This window comes from Vombatus ursinus, unplaced genomic scaffold, assembly GCF_900497805.2.
Source record: "Vombatus ursinus unplaced genomic scaffold, bare-nosed wombat genome assembly UNPS02014335.1, whole genome shotgun sequence".
In the NCBI taxonomy this organism is placed as follows: domain Eukaryota; kingdom Metazoa; phylum Chordata; class Mammalia; order Diprotodontia; family Vombatidae; genus Vombatus; species Vombatus ursinus.
The window spans coordinates 882,871-899,259 of NW_020954113.1; the positions used below are offsets into that span (position 1 = coordinate 882,871).

The 16,389-nt window shown below is 37.5% G+C and overlaps 1 protein-coding gene across 5 annotated transcripts in view; it reads right to left on the minus strand.

Moving 5' to 3' along the window:
* The window catches only part of CEP152 (centrosomal protein 152), an 89,594-nt gene that overhangs the window by 22,803 nt on the left and 50,402 nt on the right, over nt 1-16,389 (minus strand). For 4 of the 5 annotated variants that reach the window (XM_027860930.1, XM_027860928.1, XM_027860929.1 and 1 more), the window contains 7 exons: nt 15,379-15,507; nt 14,615-14,724; nt 13,855-13,983; nt 13,576-13,711; nt 9,060-9,251; nt 6,191-6,472; nt 1,304-1,435 (listed from right to left, as the gene is read on the minus strand). In XM_027860930.1, the coding sequence (XP_027716731.1) occupies nt 1,304-1,435; nt 6,191-6,472; nt 9,060-9,251; nt 13,576-13,711; nt 13,855-13,983; nt 14,615-14,724; nt 15,379-15,507 (1,110 nt within the window). The remainder of the gene's footprint in view (nt 1-1,303; nt 1,436-6,190; nt 6,473-9,059; nt 9,252-13,575; nt 13,712-13,854; nt 13,984-14,614; nt 14,725-15,378; nt 15,508-16,389) is intronic. The other variant, XM_027860931.1, reaches the window with a different exon arrangement.

Genomic DNA, 16,389 nt, shown 5'->3' on the forward strand with positions numbered 1-16,389 from the left:
GAACTGAAATTCTGGCCATGGTGACATACAATAAAACTATCTTTTCCCTCATTCTGGACGTTAACCTTCTATTAATAAAGCCAAAGCTCATGTTAGCTATTTTGGCAGCCAGGTCATAGTGTTGACTTCTACGGAATTTGCATTCCACTAAAGCCCCCAGATTTTTTTCACATAACCTACTGTTTGTGTTTTCCCATTCTATACTTGTTCAGTTGATGTTTTGAATCCAAGTGGAGAATTTATATTTATTCCTCTCAAATTTCATTTTATTAGCTAAAATGGCTAGCACTTGGGGAATGGCAGTAGATTTCTAAACAACTTTGGAAAGGAAGAGAATGCAGCCACAAACAGGATGAAATTTGAAAAGGATAAGTTCAAGGTAACAGTGGGGGGAAAAAAAATTCCCTGTCCTTAGGATAAATACTGCCTTTTTCACATAAACATGGCAGATTAAAACCTAATATTGGGATACTTAGCCAAGAAGAAAAATAAAAAAATCTCTCTTTTCAACAGCAGTCAAAATCTTATTGGTAAAGCCTAGAGTTGAGCCCCTGAATGTTAGAAAACATAGCGACCACATAAGAACTCTACAAACTTTTTTTTCCTGTTTGTTATACAACTGTTTCAGTCATGTCCAACTCTTTATGACCCCATCTGGGGTTTTCTTGGCAAAGATAGTGGAATGGTTTGCCATTTCCTTCTCCAATTCATTTTATAGGGTTAAGTGACTTTCCCAGGGTCATACAGCTGGGAAGTGTCTGAGGTCAGATTTGAACTCAGATCTTCCTAACTCCATGCCTGGCACTTTTTCCATTGTGCCACCTAGCTGCCCCCTACAATCATTACCACCATCATAATGACAGCAGCTTATATTTACACAGTACTTCATAGTTCCATAGTACTTTAATGTACTTATTTGATTCTCAACAACCCTAAGAAGTAGGTAATGTAATGAAAGCTTTGGAAAATAAATTGTCTTTTTTAGTCGGTAGGAAAGAAGGTAGCTGAGACAAAACTGAAGATAATCTTCTAATATACAAAGGGATAATGTATGGATGACAGGAAGTAGTTGTTTTTTAGCTTCTCCTAAAGAGAGAACAAGAGAGAATCAGATTCAACCGCAACAAATGGGATTAAATTCAGCAGTCAGGAAGATATTCCTAATTATGAAGCTTGGGAAACACTGGACTGAATCATTATATGAGGGTATAAGATAGGTCTTTCCTTAGTAGTCATTCTCTTGATAGAAGGGAATGGAAAAGAAGACTCTCTCAAGTTCTCCTGCTGAGAGGGTAGTTAGTACCTTTTTGGCCACAGAAACCTCATGTTCTGCCTCCCATTTCATCTGTTCAGCCTTTAGGTTGGCTCTGTACTCCGCAAGCTCAGGAAGTTCTTGCAGCCATCGAGAACGAGCATTTAACACAGCTACTTCTACCTGTAAGGCCATATGAAAGAAACATGTAAAGAGAAGACTCTTCAATCAATAGAGTGGACCAACTAGTTATCACAATGATCCAAGAGCATCTTTAAAAAACTGGGAGAGCCAAAGGCTGAAATATCTAATTGGCTTTGAAGTTCTCACATTGTCCAGGAGGCCCTTCCCTACATTGAAGGCACTCAATAAATTTTTTAGATTTTATTTTAGAAGGCCTTAAAGAACAAAGGGCCATTTACACACACCATAACTGTTACAGTCAATATTTCATTTTCTAGATACCAAGAGACTTTCCTGGAAGGCACAAAGATATACCAGAAGCAAAGTTGCCCAGTCAATCTAGTCTTTTGGGCTGGGTTGGGACCACATCTCTATTTTATATAGCAACATTTCCAATTCAGAGGGTAAGATTGTGACTCTCAAACAGTAAGGTAGCATGTGAGTATAGATAGCTCTGAGTAGCAAGTAAAGATATGAATTATATTTTAAACTGATAGGATTTAGAGTCAAAAGAGGCCAAGAAGATTACCTAGTCCAATCTCTTCATTTATGTTATATATGAAGACAATGGCTAAAAGCGATAAGATGATTTGCCCACGATTCCCCAGGCTCCCACCAAAGGCAGGAAGTAGCAGAGCCAGAGCTCAAACCCCAGGCCTCTAGCTTCGTTCCAGGGCTGCCTCCATGACACCACACTGCAGACACTGTACCATCTGACAGCTGGAAAGCACTCTGACTTCATAAGACCCCACTTTTAAGCTGTAAGGTACCTTACCTTAGAGACCATCTAGTTTAACTTTTCCACTAACCTGAAGTACAGAGATGGGCAGGTATTTTCCTGAGCCAGAATTTCACCCAGATTTGGATGAAATGCTCCCTGAGGGCAAGGGCAGTGACTACCTCTCAAGACTTGAGGACACTGTCCCTGGCTACAGATTAGATAAGCTAAGTTCTGGGAATAGGTAGTGCAGAGGTACAGAGTTGGGAGATAGAGAAGGATGTCTGAGGCCCTGGGACATTTATCTTGTGTATAGTTTACATATGTATAGTCATCTGCATGCCATCTACTCCCAAGACTGTGATCTCTTCGAGAGCAGAGACTATCTTTTTACCTTTCTTTGTCTACCCAGTGCTCAGCACAGGGCCCAACACAGAGTAGGTGCTTAATAAATGTCTACTGTTCTCCTGCCTGCCTGCTTGCCATGGAGAGAATAAAGGGTGAGATTGGAAAAGTAGGAAAGGGCCAGGTTTTGAAAGGCTTTTAAATGCCAAAAGGAGAATTTCTATTTGATTCTGTAGGCAACATGGAATCCACTGGATCTCACTAAGGAGGGGTAGTGACATGTTCGTATATGTGCTTTAAGAAATGACTCTGGCAGCTAAGAAGAGGATGGATTAGAATTGGGAGAGACAAAGCAAAGAAACTAATTAGAAGACTACTGTAATAGTCCCGGTGAGGTGATGAAGGCCTGTACTAAGTGGTGGCCATGTACAAGGAAAAAAAAGGATATTATGAAGACAGAAATAATGATACTTGAGAACAAGTTGGATACATGCAAATGATACTGAGGTTGTACACCTGGACAAATGGAAGAATAGTGGTGCTCTCAACAATATCAGGAAAATTGAAAAAAAGGGATCAGTTAGGTGGTACAAAGGATAAAACACAAAGTCTAGAGTCAGAAAGACCTGAGTTCAAATTTAACCTCAAACATTTACTAGCTCTGTGATCCTGGGTAAGTCACTTTACCTCTGTGCTTCAGTTTCCTCATTGGTAAAATGGGGATAATAACAGCATCTACTTCCCAGGGTTGTTGTGAGGATCCAATAAGAGAATAATTGTAAAGTGCTTAGCACAGTGCCTGGCACGTAATAAGCACTGTGTAAATGTTAGCTATTATTATATTATTGTTAGCTAGTGTTATTATTATTATTATTATTATTGTTAGCTACTATTAGCTATTAAGTGAGGGTTTTAGGGAAAAAACAATGAGTCCTGTTTTGGACTTGTTGAATTTGAGGTGCCTACTAGAGATGTCTAAAAGGCAGTTGGCAAGCTCGAGAGATCAAGTTTAGGCTAGATGTATAGAGAGTACCACCTGCACAGAGAGGCAACTGATGAGATCATCAATAGTTAACATAGAGGGAACAAAGAGGGCCAAGGACAGAACCTTAAGGGATACACCATGGTTAGTGGGTGTGACTGGATAAAGACCCAGCAAAGAAGACTGAGAAGGAGCAGTAAGAGAGGTAGGTAGAGAACTAGAAGAGAAAAATGTCACAAACACTTCAAGAAGAATAAATATAAAGGAGGAAACAGTAACTGAGAGCACCTAATGCAGCAGAGAGGACAAGAGAAGACAGGAAGAAGGGGAACCTATGACTTTTTCCCAAGGAGCTTGGCTGAGAAAGGAATTAAAAATAAAGGATGATAGCAGGGATGGCAAAATCTAGTGAGGCTATTTAGGGCCAGAGGTAATAGGTATGTTAGTAGACATCAATGAAGGAACCAGCAGATAGAAACAGAAGATTACAGAAAAAGAAAAGTTGACAACGGTACAATCTCCTGGATAAAATGTGAATAAGTAAGATCATGGGTATACAAAGAGAGGTGAGTTTGTTGAGGAAAAACCTCTTTATCAGACTGGAATAAAGTAATAAATTATGGTACATGAATGTAATAGAATATTATTGCTCAGAAGAACATGTTGAACACAAATAAACATGGAATGACAAATAAAAAGGATGCAAAGTAAAATAAGAAAAGCAAAAAACAATGCCAATGGAAAGGACAAAAAGAAAAACCAAACACTGTGTAATTATAATGACCAAGTCTGACCCCCAAAGAAGAGACATGAAAATGTACTCCCCTTCTTTCTTTGCAGTAGTGGGAGGCCACAGGTGAGAAATACTCCATACCACTATAAGATTTGGTTAATGTGCTAGGTTACTACCCAACTTTACCTGCTTTCCCCTATCCCCTTTGAAAAATTTTTTTGTTATAAGAGATGGCTTTCTAGGTAGGGGAGGAAAGGATGTATTAGGAAATAAAGATAACATAAAAACAAAATATGTCAATAAACAAATTTTGAAATCAAAGAAACATATCAGAGGTTAGAAATAGTTAGCCTGTTAATATTTGCAGGTGATATTATTACATAGAGATCTTCACAGCTGGATGAGGACACAATTTAAAAGCAGAGGGCTAAAAAACATTAAATTTTGTTCAGCTCAAACATTTACTAAGCACCTAACTCTTATAATGTGCTGGAGACATAACAAATACTGCCAAAAAAAGTTTACATTCTACTAAGGTCCAATACATGAACACAGATAAGTATGACCTGACATAATTTGAGGAGGATAAGAACACTAACAATTTCATTAGAGATGAAGGAGGAAGGAAGCAGAATCAGGGAAGGCTCAGAGGAAGTGGTATTTGAGATAAGCCTTGAAGAAAGATGGAATGCAGAGTTCAAAGAATTCAAAGTAAATGAGTCCAATATGGATGAAATGTAAATGCAAGAATAGGAGTAACATAAAATCAGATTAGAACCAGATTATGAAAGACCTTGAATGCTAGGCTAAGCAATTTGTCCCTTATACCAGAGTGAATAGGAAGCCACTGAATGTTTTTGAGCAGGCAGGGGTCTTAGGAAGATTATCTTGACAACTGTGTGGAAGATGGATCAGAGGCAAAGAGACTAATACCAAGGCTATTAAATTAGAGATGAGAAATGCTGGAAGCCTAAATAACGATTTTAAGAAGTGCAGAAAAGGAGAAAGATACAAGAAATATTGTCTAGCAAGAATCAACAAGACTTGACTATTGATTTTATATTCGGGGTGTGGGAGGAGAGACAGTGCAAGAGAGAGAAGAGTCAAGGACAATTCCAGGGTTATGAAACTGAATGACTGGGAAGATGGTGTGCCCACTCAACAGAGATAAGAAGTAAGACAATTTTATCTTGAACACATCAAATTCGAAGTGCCAATGAGATATATTTGTAGAGCTATCTGGAAGGCACTTAGATATGTGGGACTGGAGTTTAGTAGCTGGATATAGAGATTTGGGATCTATGTGATGATAATTGAATTCATGAAAGCAAATGAGACCAGTAAGGGAGACAGAAGGTGAGAAAAGAAGAGAAGAGAATACTGGATGGATAGACTCTTGGAGTGAATCCACACTTAAGGTGATAGATGATGATCCTGCAAAGAGTAAGATAGAACACTCATACAAGAACCAAGAGACAGCAATGTCAAAGGATACCAAGGGAGGACGGAAGGTTAACTGGTATCAAAAACTGTAAAGAGGTCAAGGAGGATGAAGTCCATTCTAAGGAAAGGACATTACATTTAATAGTTAAAGGGTAAAGAAACTCTTCTATCAATGAAAGCTGGTACCTTCTCTACAACTGCTTTTTATACATACTTTAGATCAGGTCTTCAGGGTTTCAAGGGCAACTCTCTGTCCACCACACCACGCTGCCTCTACAACAAGCATCTATTAAGGACCTACTATATATCACTCATTGGTTATTAATAAACTATAAAAACAAAATAATGAAGGCATAATTTTACAACAGCTAAAAAAGTCAGAAACCATACGATATGATTTTATCCTAGAAGTGGACCACAAAGTGGTCCAACCTTAATAAATTCACTTATCTTTAAGTCTCTAGCAATATTTAACAATGCAAAAAGTTCTAAAATGTTATAACACAATGAAGAACTTTATCATCTGCTTATTACCTGTTTGGTAATATTTTCATGGTATTGGGCCTCCATCTCTTTTTCTCGTTTTTTCAGAGCCTCTTTAATGGCTGTTTCCTTCTCTTGCAGCACATCTTGCTGAATCTTCCATTGCTGCTCTTCAATCATTGCTTCCATCTCTTTCTTGGAAATTACATCTGGGGTGATTATTTGGTCAGTTTGGATGCCACAATCAAAAGTCTTCTTTTTCATTTCTTTTATAGTTTGATCCAGTTTAAACCGCCACTCCCTTTCTAACTGCTGAATAACTTTGTCTTTGATCTATGTTTTTGAAAGAAAAATTTTAGAAAAGAAAAATCCTCAAATAAGTAAGAGCCAGGGTTCATATTTGTCAGCCAAAGGAACAACCACAACTAATACATTTGAAAACCATCCTAGACAATGATTACACATGGGTTAGGAATTTAACCAATGAAGATATAGTCTTAGAAACATTCTGAAAATTACTCTTTGACCTTATCTTACTTCTAAAATTCATAGCTTTGTTGGTATACCAAAGATCACAACCCTTCTTTGTTTTGGTAGATGGCACTTCATAAATTGTCATAGCCAAAAAATGTCAGCAGATTTGTAGTTTAATGGGCCCTCTTGGATGAGTTTAACCTATGAGTTCATTTATGGGTGTTCAACAATTCAAGTGATGAGACTATGTGAACTTGGGTTGGCTCTTGAATGACAGACAGGGAGTCTAGTCTATCACAAGGCCTCTACTCTTAGCCCTTTCCGTTTAGTAGGAATTGCTAGAGCTTGTGCGCTACTGGCAAAGCCTTCAAGAACCTAAGGTTATCTCTAAATCACACTGAGGCATTAACTTAGGCTTTAATGGACAATGAAACTAATCTATCCTAGAGAGACCTAAAGCCCATCTAATCCAACTCCCTCAATCTCACAGATGAAATACTTGAGGTTGCAGGGAGATTAAGCTAAGTGACTGGCCCAAGATCCCACATATCACTGGTAGCAAAGAAGGAAATAAAAACTATCTAGTGACCCCGGGGCTAGTTGCTATTACTATCAGACCAGAATTTATACAAGACTCTTCTGTCTTTTTTTTTTTTTAATAAAACTTGAGAATAATTTAATCCTTTGCAAGGTTGTTATGCTTGCTATGATGATACTGCAAAGGTGGCACGGTAGAATGTGGAAATCTTTTGCTGTGAATGATGTGTTTACTACCAGCTACAAAAGGATTCTTTTCACACTTGTTGGTGTGGAATTCCACTAACTGAGTAGTAGATGTGCTTCACTAAACTCATCCAAGGGGCCTCATTAGGGTAAACAAAAGAGCCTTGTTACAAAATCGCTACACTTATAATAATATGGTCCCGTGGTAAGGACCTCATTAAGGCCAATCCTAAGCAAAGCTAGTTCTAGTTTGTTCCAATCTCTGAATCGCCCCTTTCCCCTTTTCCACCTCTCACTTAGTTTTTGCTCATATTTAGGACCTTTGCTGACCCTACCCAGTAAGACCCTACTGCTTTTTTCAGGTGTCTAGCTAACTAACTTTATAAACTAAATGGAACTAAGTGATAATGGAGAGAAAAATAACATTTTTATTTTAACAAGGTCCTTTAATATCTTACCCTAAAAGAGTGACTAATGGTAGTAATTATGGTAGTAATTTCAGTTCCCAACATCAGGAAGGAGTAGGGGGGAGGGGAAGGATGATGGTACAGGGATGGGAAGAGATAAGAGCAAGAGGAGGCTTTTGTGCCTCTCAAGGCACACCATGTAGGTGTATCCTATGTTTAGAGCTGGCCCTAACCCCTTTGAAAAAGAACTACTAGATCCAGTATGTAAAAAAAAACCTCCAGTACTTTTCCATTAATCTACAGCAGTGGTGTCAAACAAATATCAACTGGGACTATTAAACTATATCTAGGATCCTTGGGGCTGCAAATTGACTTAAAAACCACATTTTAACATTATGGTCTATTGTATTTTTATTTGTTAAATATTTCCCAATTATATTTTAATTTGGTTCTAGCTGCACTTGGGAGTTTTGGTCTGCATGTGTGATACCTCAGATCTATAGAATAAGCCTAAACTTCTTCACCTAGCATTCAAGCCCCTCCCCACCATTTTACCCCAACCTATTTACTCCACCCCCAACTATATGCACTTTATACTATAGTCAAATGGAAGTACTTGCTACTCCTTTATTATACTCTGTGAATTTCCACCTCTGTGCCTTACCTGAACTGAAGCTGTTCCCTATACCTAAAATGCTCCTTCCACTACCACCACTACCCCCCAACCCAATTTCACCCACCCAATTCTTTCCCATCCCTCTCAAGGGACAATTAAAATACCATCTCCATAAAAGTTTTTTGTGATCTCCCTCCCCTAGTCTCAGTCCCAGCCTGAAATATTTCCAACTTCTGCTCAGAGCCCTTTTTGTACCCCTCATGACATTTAATATTTACTATATCATAGTTATTGGTCTGTCTACCTTTTCTATCACCTTTAATATTGAATACTGAGATAAAATATGAATATTAGTCTATAATTACCAGAAGCACTTCCTGTGTTAAATCTAGGCCACTGGTTCATGTTCAGTGGTCTAAAAGGGGTTAAGCCTAGCTGTTATCTAAGTGAGATTAAGAAATCTTGATAGAAGAAAAGGACAAAATAGGACTAATGTGATTAAATAATACAACAATTATCACAGTTCTCTTCAACTCAGAGAACTATGCTAGTATCCTGGCTCTAAGAATTAAATTTAGTTGAATATTTATATACTTGGCAAACAAAGTCCCACGTCTGTTTTAGGAAGGTTAGTCTAAATAGATCATTCAACAGTACATTTTTTAACATAGCAATTGAACAGATATATTAAAGCCCAGACCTCTTTCTGTTCGTTCTCCCACTGTATTTTGGCTAAGATTACTTCATTTTCAATTTGCTGTTTAACATCAGTTTCTTTTTCTTTCAGCCACTGGCTCTTTGCCGCTGTAATGGTACATTTGAGTTTTTCTTCAAGGTTTACCTTGAGTTTGCTTAGATCCTCCTCCTTTTCTTCTAATAGCTGTTTCTTGAGCTAAGCAAAATCCAAGCAAATAACTTAACACAACACTGTCACTCTATAAGTTAAACTTATTAAGCTAACTGTATTCAGGACATAATGGTATTAGAGGGTCATAATTTGCGCAAGTTCTAACTCACTTATCCTAAATCTTTTAGAAGTCTGTTGTCATTGTAAACATTTGCAGGACAAAATCTTAGGTTGCTGCATTAAAAGAGAAACACTCAGCCCTATAAATAAGTCACATGTGCAGTGAAGACTCTTATAAAAAAAAAAGTTTTATAAAATAAATAATTTTGGATGGCCCAGAGTACTTGGTATCATTGATTTGGTCCTAACAACTTTACAGGTACCATATTTACCATAGCCAACACCCCTTCCTTCCCTTATTCCTTCCCTCTCCCCAGTATAGTTTGTGTTTCACATTTTCCACCTCAACTAAAACTAAAGGTTCTAAAAAACCTAAGGAGATTCCTCCTTTGGTTATTTTAGCTATTTCTCAAAAGCAGAATGCTAGGAAGAAACAGCCTGGAGGAAAAGGGAATTAAACTATAGAGACACTTTGTGTCTTCTTAAAAAATGTTCATAGGTGGCAAAGAGGAAGAAACATGAAAAGGAGGCAAAAATAAGTAAATAAATATGGTAATTCTATAGGTTAAATGCTATTCCAACCCCTGGTTCATTGTAACCTATTTCTCTATAAAATACATGACAGTGGAGTTTACTTATATTGTTGGTAGAGAGGGAGAGGGGAGCATTGAGCGGCAGATGCCCCGTACAAACTTACTAATACTCTATTACCAAGGAGCACTCACTCTTCAACTCCACTCACCTTATGTCTTAAACATCCTTCATTACCTCCATCAGGAAAATTCACCCAGATATCAGAAAGCCAAACAAAATACAACATAAAATGATCCAGGATTTTGGAGGTTGGTAAAGGGTGGGACTATCTCCTTGTGAAAACCAAATATATCTTATATACCACTGACAAAATAATACTCTCAAGCGCTATTCTGTCCATATCACTCCTTTTTTCAAAGACCTTTCATGGATGAAGAATAAAAGCCAAAGTTTGGACAAAATTCATAACATTCAAGGCTCTCAATATTCTGCCCCAAGGTATGTGTGGCTTTGGTCCCCTTCTCCATTACCTATGCTGATGAATGGAATCGTTTTTGCAGAGGTTTTTGTACATATTTTTTGTGTTTCAGCCAAAGGGTGGGATCTCCGCCTACTGCAGTAATCAGGCCAGGGTTGGGTATGCAGACAATTTTTAGGGCACCTTTTCTAGCCCCTTCCTCACACCAGGAGGTAAGCAGTAGAATCCTTAAAACACTGATCAGATGCCCAAGGAGCTGCCAAATCCCACTGTTGCTTCCAGTGAGCAGACAACCCTATGGCCTGGGCCACCTGTGTGTAGGATTGTGGTATCCGCACCTGCTGCTTTGTGACTTGCTTGTCACCACAGGACTTTGAGATATGTAAAAATGGTAAAATGGTATGAGTGATGTCTTTTGATTCCTGCACAAATTGGATTTAAGTGAGGCAGAGTTGCACAAAGTTATCAGCCTCACTTTCTCCTCCAGAGTCATCGTAGTCCAATGGCAGGACAGTGTCGACTACAGGTGATGTCTCAAGATGCAGCAGATGACCTTGGCATCTTCTACATCCCACCAAGCCCTTAGCTCTCCACAGTGCCTGATGCAACAAACTGTTCTCATCCACCCATTCCACCAGGGGAAGTCTTCACATGCTTGGGGTAGACATCCCCTTAACTCACCAACGGATTTGAGACTCCTCAGTTACCCTCAACCTGGTTTAGCCTGTCTGCCAAAATGGTTGACTAGAGTGTGGCCGTTGCCTATGCCATAGCCTCTTGGAGCCACAGGTGAGAGGTGAAACAGGTGGACACCAAAGGTAGAAAGCAGCCCTAAAAAATGCTCAGCCCTCACACTATTACATACGCTACCCTAAAGCCAAAGTGGAGTATCCATAATTTCTTTCTTTCTTTTTTTTTTTGGTGAGGCAATCGGGATTAAGTGACTTACCCAGGGTCACACAGTTAGTAAGTGTCAAGTGTCTAGGCTGGATTTGGACTCAGATCCTCCTGGCTCCAAGGCCAGAGCTTTATCCACTGCACCACCTAGCTGCCCCTGAGTAGCTATAATTTCCCAAAAATGCTTTACACTTTTGCTGTTCTCTTTCTCATGCCCTACTCCTTTTCTTCATCAGAAGTCTTCCTATTATTCAACCCCCAGCTTAAATGCCACTTTCTATGAAAACTTCCCTAATCTCTATCACCTCTTGCAATGCCAAGTCTTTTCCCTAAACTTCCAAGGAACTTTTTTATCTCTTATGTCACTCACTATATTCTGCCTTATAGTATCCTCCCAGCTAATTTTTAAAACTTTAAAATTAAAATTTTTAAATGTTTATCAATTAAGGACCATTTATATTTTTCCTCCCACTTCTATCCACTTCCTAGAAGAAAAATAACTTTGTAACAAATACATCAAGTAAAATAAATTCCTACACTGGCCACGTTCAAAAACATATGTCCTATTATGCATATTTAGTCCAACCTTTCTTTCAGGACAGGGATTAACAATCTTCACTGTAAATCCTCTGGAATTATGGTCAGTGATTGGCAAGCCCCTTGAGATAGAAGCTGTATTTCATTCAACTTCATATTGCCCACAAGCTTTTCACTTAAAGGTACTCAGTGCATGTTTGTTGAACCAAATCCCTAACTCTTAAAACTGGAAACGTTATTTATAGCAAAATATAGCTACAAGAATCCACCTACAATGTTTTTTAGCTAGCCACTTAAATTAATTAAAATGGAGATTTGCCTGCAGTTTTTAAAGAACTAACACCTGTTATTACTTGAGCAGAAGTGTGCAGGCCTGAATGCACGAACACGTAGCCTATCAAAAAAATGTTACTTATCAGCAACTGATCCACTGAAAGACCAAATTTTATAATAAATTAGATGTTCCTCCTCTTTCAACAAATAAATAAAAAAAAAAAACTCCTGGGAAAAGAATTAAAAAAAAAAATCACTCCTGCACATTTGCCAGCTGTTATGCTCCAAAAAATAAGCAAACTAGAGATCATCTTCCCATTTTAATTTTCAAAACAGATCTAAAAGCTTAAGTCTCTAGTTTCCAAGTGACTGAAGACATCATTTTAACTTTCAAAGAGCCAATGCCAATTAAAATAAGTTAATTTTGAAAGTCATTTATTTACCACATATTGTATACACATTATATTCTTCAATGTATTCATCTTTATTTTAAAAGCCACCAAACTATAAACCAGAATTTCTAACTTGCTCATTAGACATTCTTTTTGAAGTTGCCATACCAATAATTTGCCTTAACATAGCTTCATAAGCCCAAAATCCCTCCAGATGGCATCTGTTCAAACTTTGAACAAAACACACCAGGTTCTCAAAGTGAACTCTGCAGGTTGGTTCAAAAATGCAAGGATGCAATAGACTGCTGTCTGAATGAGATCCTCAGGTTATTGCAGGGAGGGGAAAAGGGGATGTCATTTCATCTGATGAATTTATTGCTTGAAACTAACCAAGAACAACTGGAGAGCATCAAGAGGAGAGTTACTGTTGTTCTGCTACCAGCTTGGATAAAAAAAGCTGATATAACAAGACTCTATCATCCCCCTAGCTCTAGCCCAAGATAAACCAACTCATCCACAAGAACGGAAAGGGAGAGAATAGGAGAACAGATTGTATAAAGGCTTTCTGAAGGTCATAATTAATATTTTACTATCACTTCCTTTTTCATAATTCCTTATTCATAATTCTTATCACATCTACTGATGACAGCCTGGGCTTATACCTCTTTCCCTTCCCCCTGCAGTGAAAAAAAAATCTAAAGGTCAGAGTGTAGAGTATTCCAAGGCCCTCTAAAGATGGTTTTTAAGCAATGGCAAGCAGAAAGCAGGTAGGAATTCTAGATGGTCTACTGAAGGGTCCAAAATAATGGTCCATGAAGTCTCCTGGCCTGAAGTACCCATGGTCAGAAAATCTGACAACCACCATTCACCTATTTTTGGGACTTTTTCTCCTAAGAAAAAACTTGTATAAAAGGATAATTTTATTATAAATAGACCCAATTTTCCATTGTTTAAATGGATTTAATGCTTTACTTCCAATATTCTGTTGAAATACATATCATTAAAGTTCAGCAGGGAACAAAATGAGCTCTACATATACTTTCCTCTTCCCATGGGAAAGTAAGAATTTGAATAAAAATATTCTTGAGTTCCCATAATGAGAACTATGACAAAAACACAGCATTAATTTATACCATACCATCTCTTCCTTAGTCTGCTGCTCTTTCTCAACAGACTTCCTTATGGTAGTCTCCAGGTTGTCTTTTTCTTTGCAAACTGCCAGGTAGCATTCTTGTACAGCTGCCATCTCTTTATTCACCTTATCTAAGTCAGTTCTTAATACACACAAATAGAAAAGAAAAGGTTTCATTCACAAAAATCAATTATAACATTTCTTTATTTTTATCTTCATTTGTTAAGAAGTAATAGCAGCTTTGGTGTATAGTTATAAAAGACAGCAAATTTTTGTTTTCCTTACCTAAGTTGCAAACGATTTGATTCATAAACTTCTAAGAGCTGTTGTTTTTCTAAAGCATGCTTTGCTAAAAGGCTCTCACGTATTTGGTTCTTCATAGCGTCATGGTGTTGTTGAAAAGTTCTCTCACACCTAGCAATGAAAAGCAATTATCTAAATTCCTTCTTAGCCTTCAAAAACCTAAAATATTCCTACCAAACTTAAAAAAGTTATTTTTTCCTTTTGGAGCCTTTCCCTCTAACGTAAGTTAGTTACAATTAAGGGTAGGTCTATTTTTCTTTCATTAAAATGACAAGCAATAAAAAAAAAAAGACTAGACTAGAACTCAAAAGACCTCTCAGTCCTGGTTCTATCTCTAAACTGTAATGCTATACAAATGTAAGGAATTATTGAAATAATAAAATTGTTTCTATAGGAAAAGTATGGTAAATTCCAACTGGGAATGTCAGGAACACATCTTACTCTTGTGTCATAATCTCAATGTCCAGAGTCTTCTATCTCTCTCATCCACTGAAGAGAGAAAGAATAGGGCTTTCATGTGGAGCTCTGCTTACTGGGATCTAAGAAGGAAGGGGTAACATCAACTTCCAAATGGAATACCTTCTTTTGTGGTCATAGGTAGCACTGGTAGGTGAGATTAAAGTGGCCATTTGCACATACAGGTTGCTAAGGTGGATGTTCACAAAGAGGCCTATCCATTCAATTTTTTAACCAAAATAGTTTGAAACTGAAAACAGCTATCAGGTCCCTATAGCACATTTACCTATCCACTGTTTCTTGTTTATCACGATCAAAATCTTGCACCATTTGTCTCATTTGGCTACATAAATCCCGGTTTGTATTTTTCAGCTTTTCTTCAGCTGCTTTAAGTTCCTGGATACAAGAGAAAAGAACAGTTAGGGAAAAGGCAATTAATTGTGTTCAATTTTGTTTCCTTCTGTATTCTTCACCCTTCACTTATCCTTGCACAACATACATTTACAGAACACCATCCAAATAATGAGATATCTCTCTTAGCAGCTTGTTTAAGATGCTCTATGGTTATTTATACACATGGAATTATTTCCCAATATAAGTTCTATGAGGGCAGGGCAATGTTTTCTCCAAACTCTGTATCATTCAAGACCTAAGAGAATAATTATTCTTTATGCAGTAGTTATACACTTAATGCATGATTTGAATTGAGGCTTTCCTGCAAAGCAGTATAAGTTTATTTCTTATAATTTATTTCTTTATTATATGTTAAGAGTAGTGCTTTAAAAACTTGCATTTACTTTAGAATTATGCTGAAGTATTTAATCATAATACTTTGGCTAAACCACTAAAGAGATGGGAAGTTGGAACTGAACTCAATTATGTCCCTATAAGTATAAATTAGTTCCCTAGCCAGAGAGTAAGGGAAGATAACTAACGAGTTCATAGACCCTTAGAGCCTTATAAATCTAAGTGCTATCATCAAATTCAGTTCTTCTCTCTTATCTCAAACTTGTGAAGTCTTAACAAAATATAACAAAAGATTAAAATCACCTCATTTTCCTGTTGTAAAGTTTGAATTTCATTTTTAAGTCGTAGAATATCTTCTTTGACTATTTTATCATAAACAGAAGAGTCATGCCATAATCGATTGGGTGATTTTTCCACATTGTTTGTTTTAGTCTAAAAACAGATCACCATCATAACATGTAAGACTTATAGGAAGCATAATCAACCCTCCCCATCTTACCCCTTTCCCCACTCAATGTAGTTTATATCTATTTCATCTCTTCCTCTCCATATCCTTATTTCCCCACTAAGGAAGATGATCTCTCCACCTGCATTCCTAAATGTAAAGACAAAGGTAAGAGTTTTATCTTATTCCTAATGGGGAAAGTAAATCTTGGAGTTCAATCACTCTCACTAGATGGTGAAACTCAAAGTAGATATGACTTATACTATTGGGCCAGTTAGGTGATGCAATGGATAGAGCACTGAACTTGGAGTCAGGAAGAACTGAGTTCTAATGTGAATGCCTGTAGAAATGCCTGACCTCAATAGAGGTCAAAGCATGTATTTGCTATATTCCTGCACGTACTTGCTTTGGCAGTACCTACACTAAAAAGGGTAACAAAAGACGCTCTAAGACCCAGGAAACTAACAGTGCTTCCTAAAAGAAGCTAAAAAGGGTTGGTAAATAGTCCCTATGTCTAATTAAGCAATTTTTAATGTGGTTCTGAAATATGTAAATGAATGTGGTAGCTGGAAGAAATGGAAACAAAGGGGAAACATGAAAAATTCTATACATTTTCCAACTGAAGGAAAAGGAAGGTCATAGGAACTAGAGGGGGCTAGATAGTCACCATCATCCTGCTTATGAATTTATGAGGCTGTATGAAATAAGACAAAAAGATTGATATTTCTGCCATGGTGTTTAATTTTGATAAGTAATAATCGGTAATGCCCAAATCACACAGACACAACTAATTTGGCCTCTCAGGTGGTGAAATAAGCTAAAGTTACAGTAGCATTGGAATGTGGCTGAGACATTAAGAGTTTTATGTG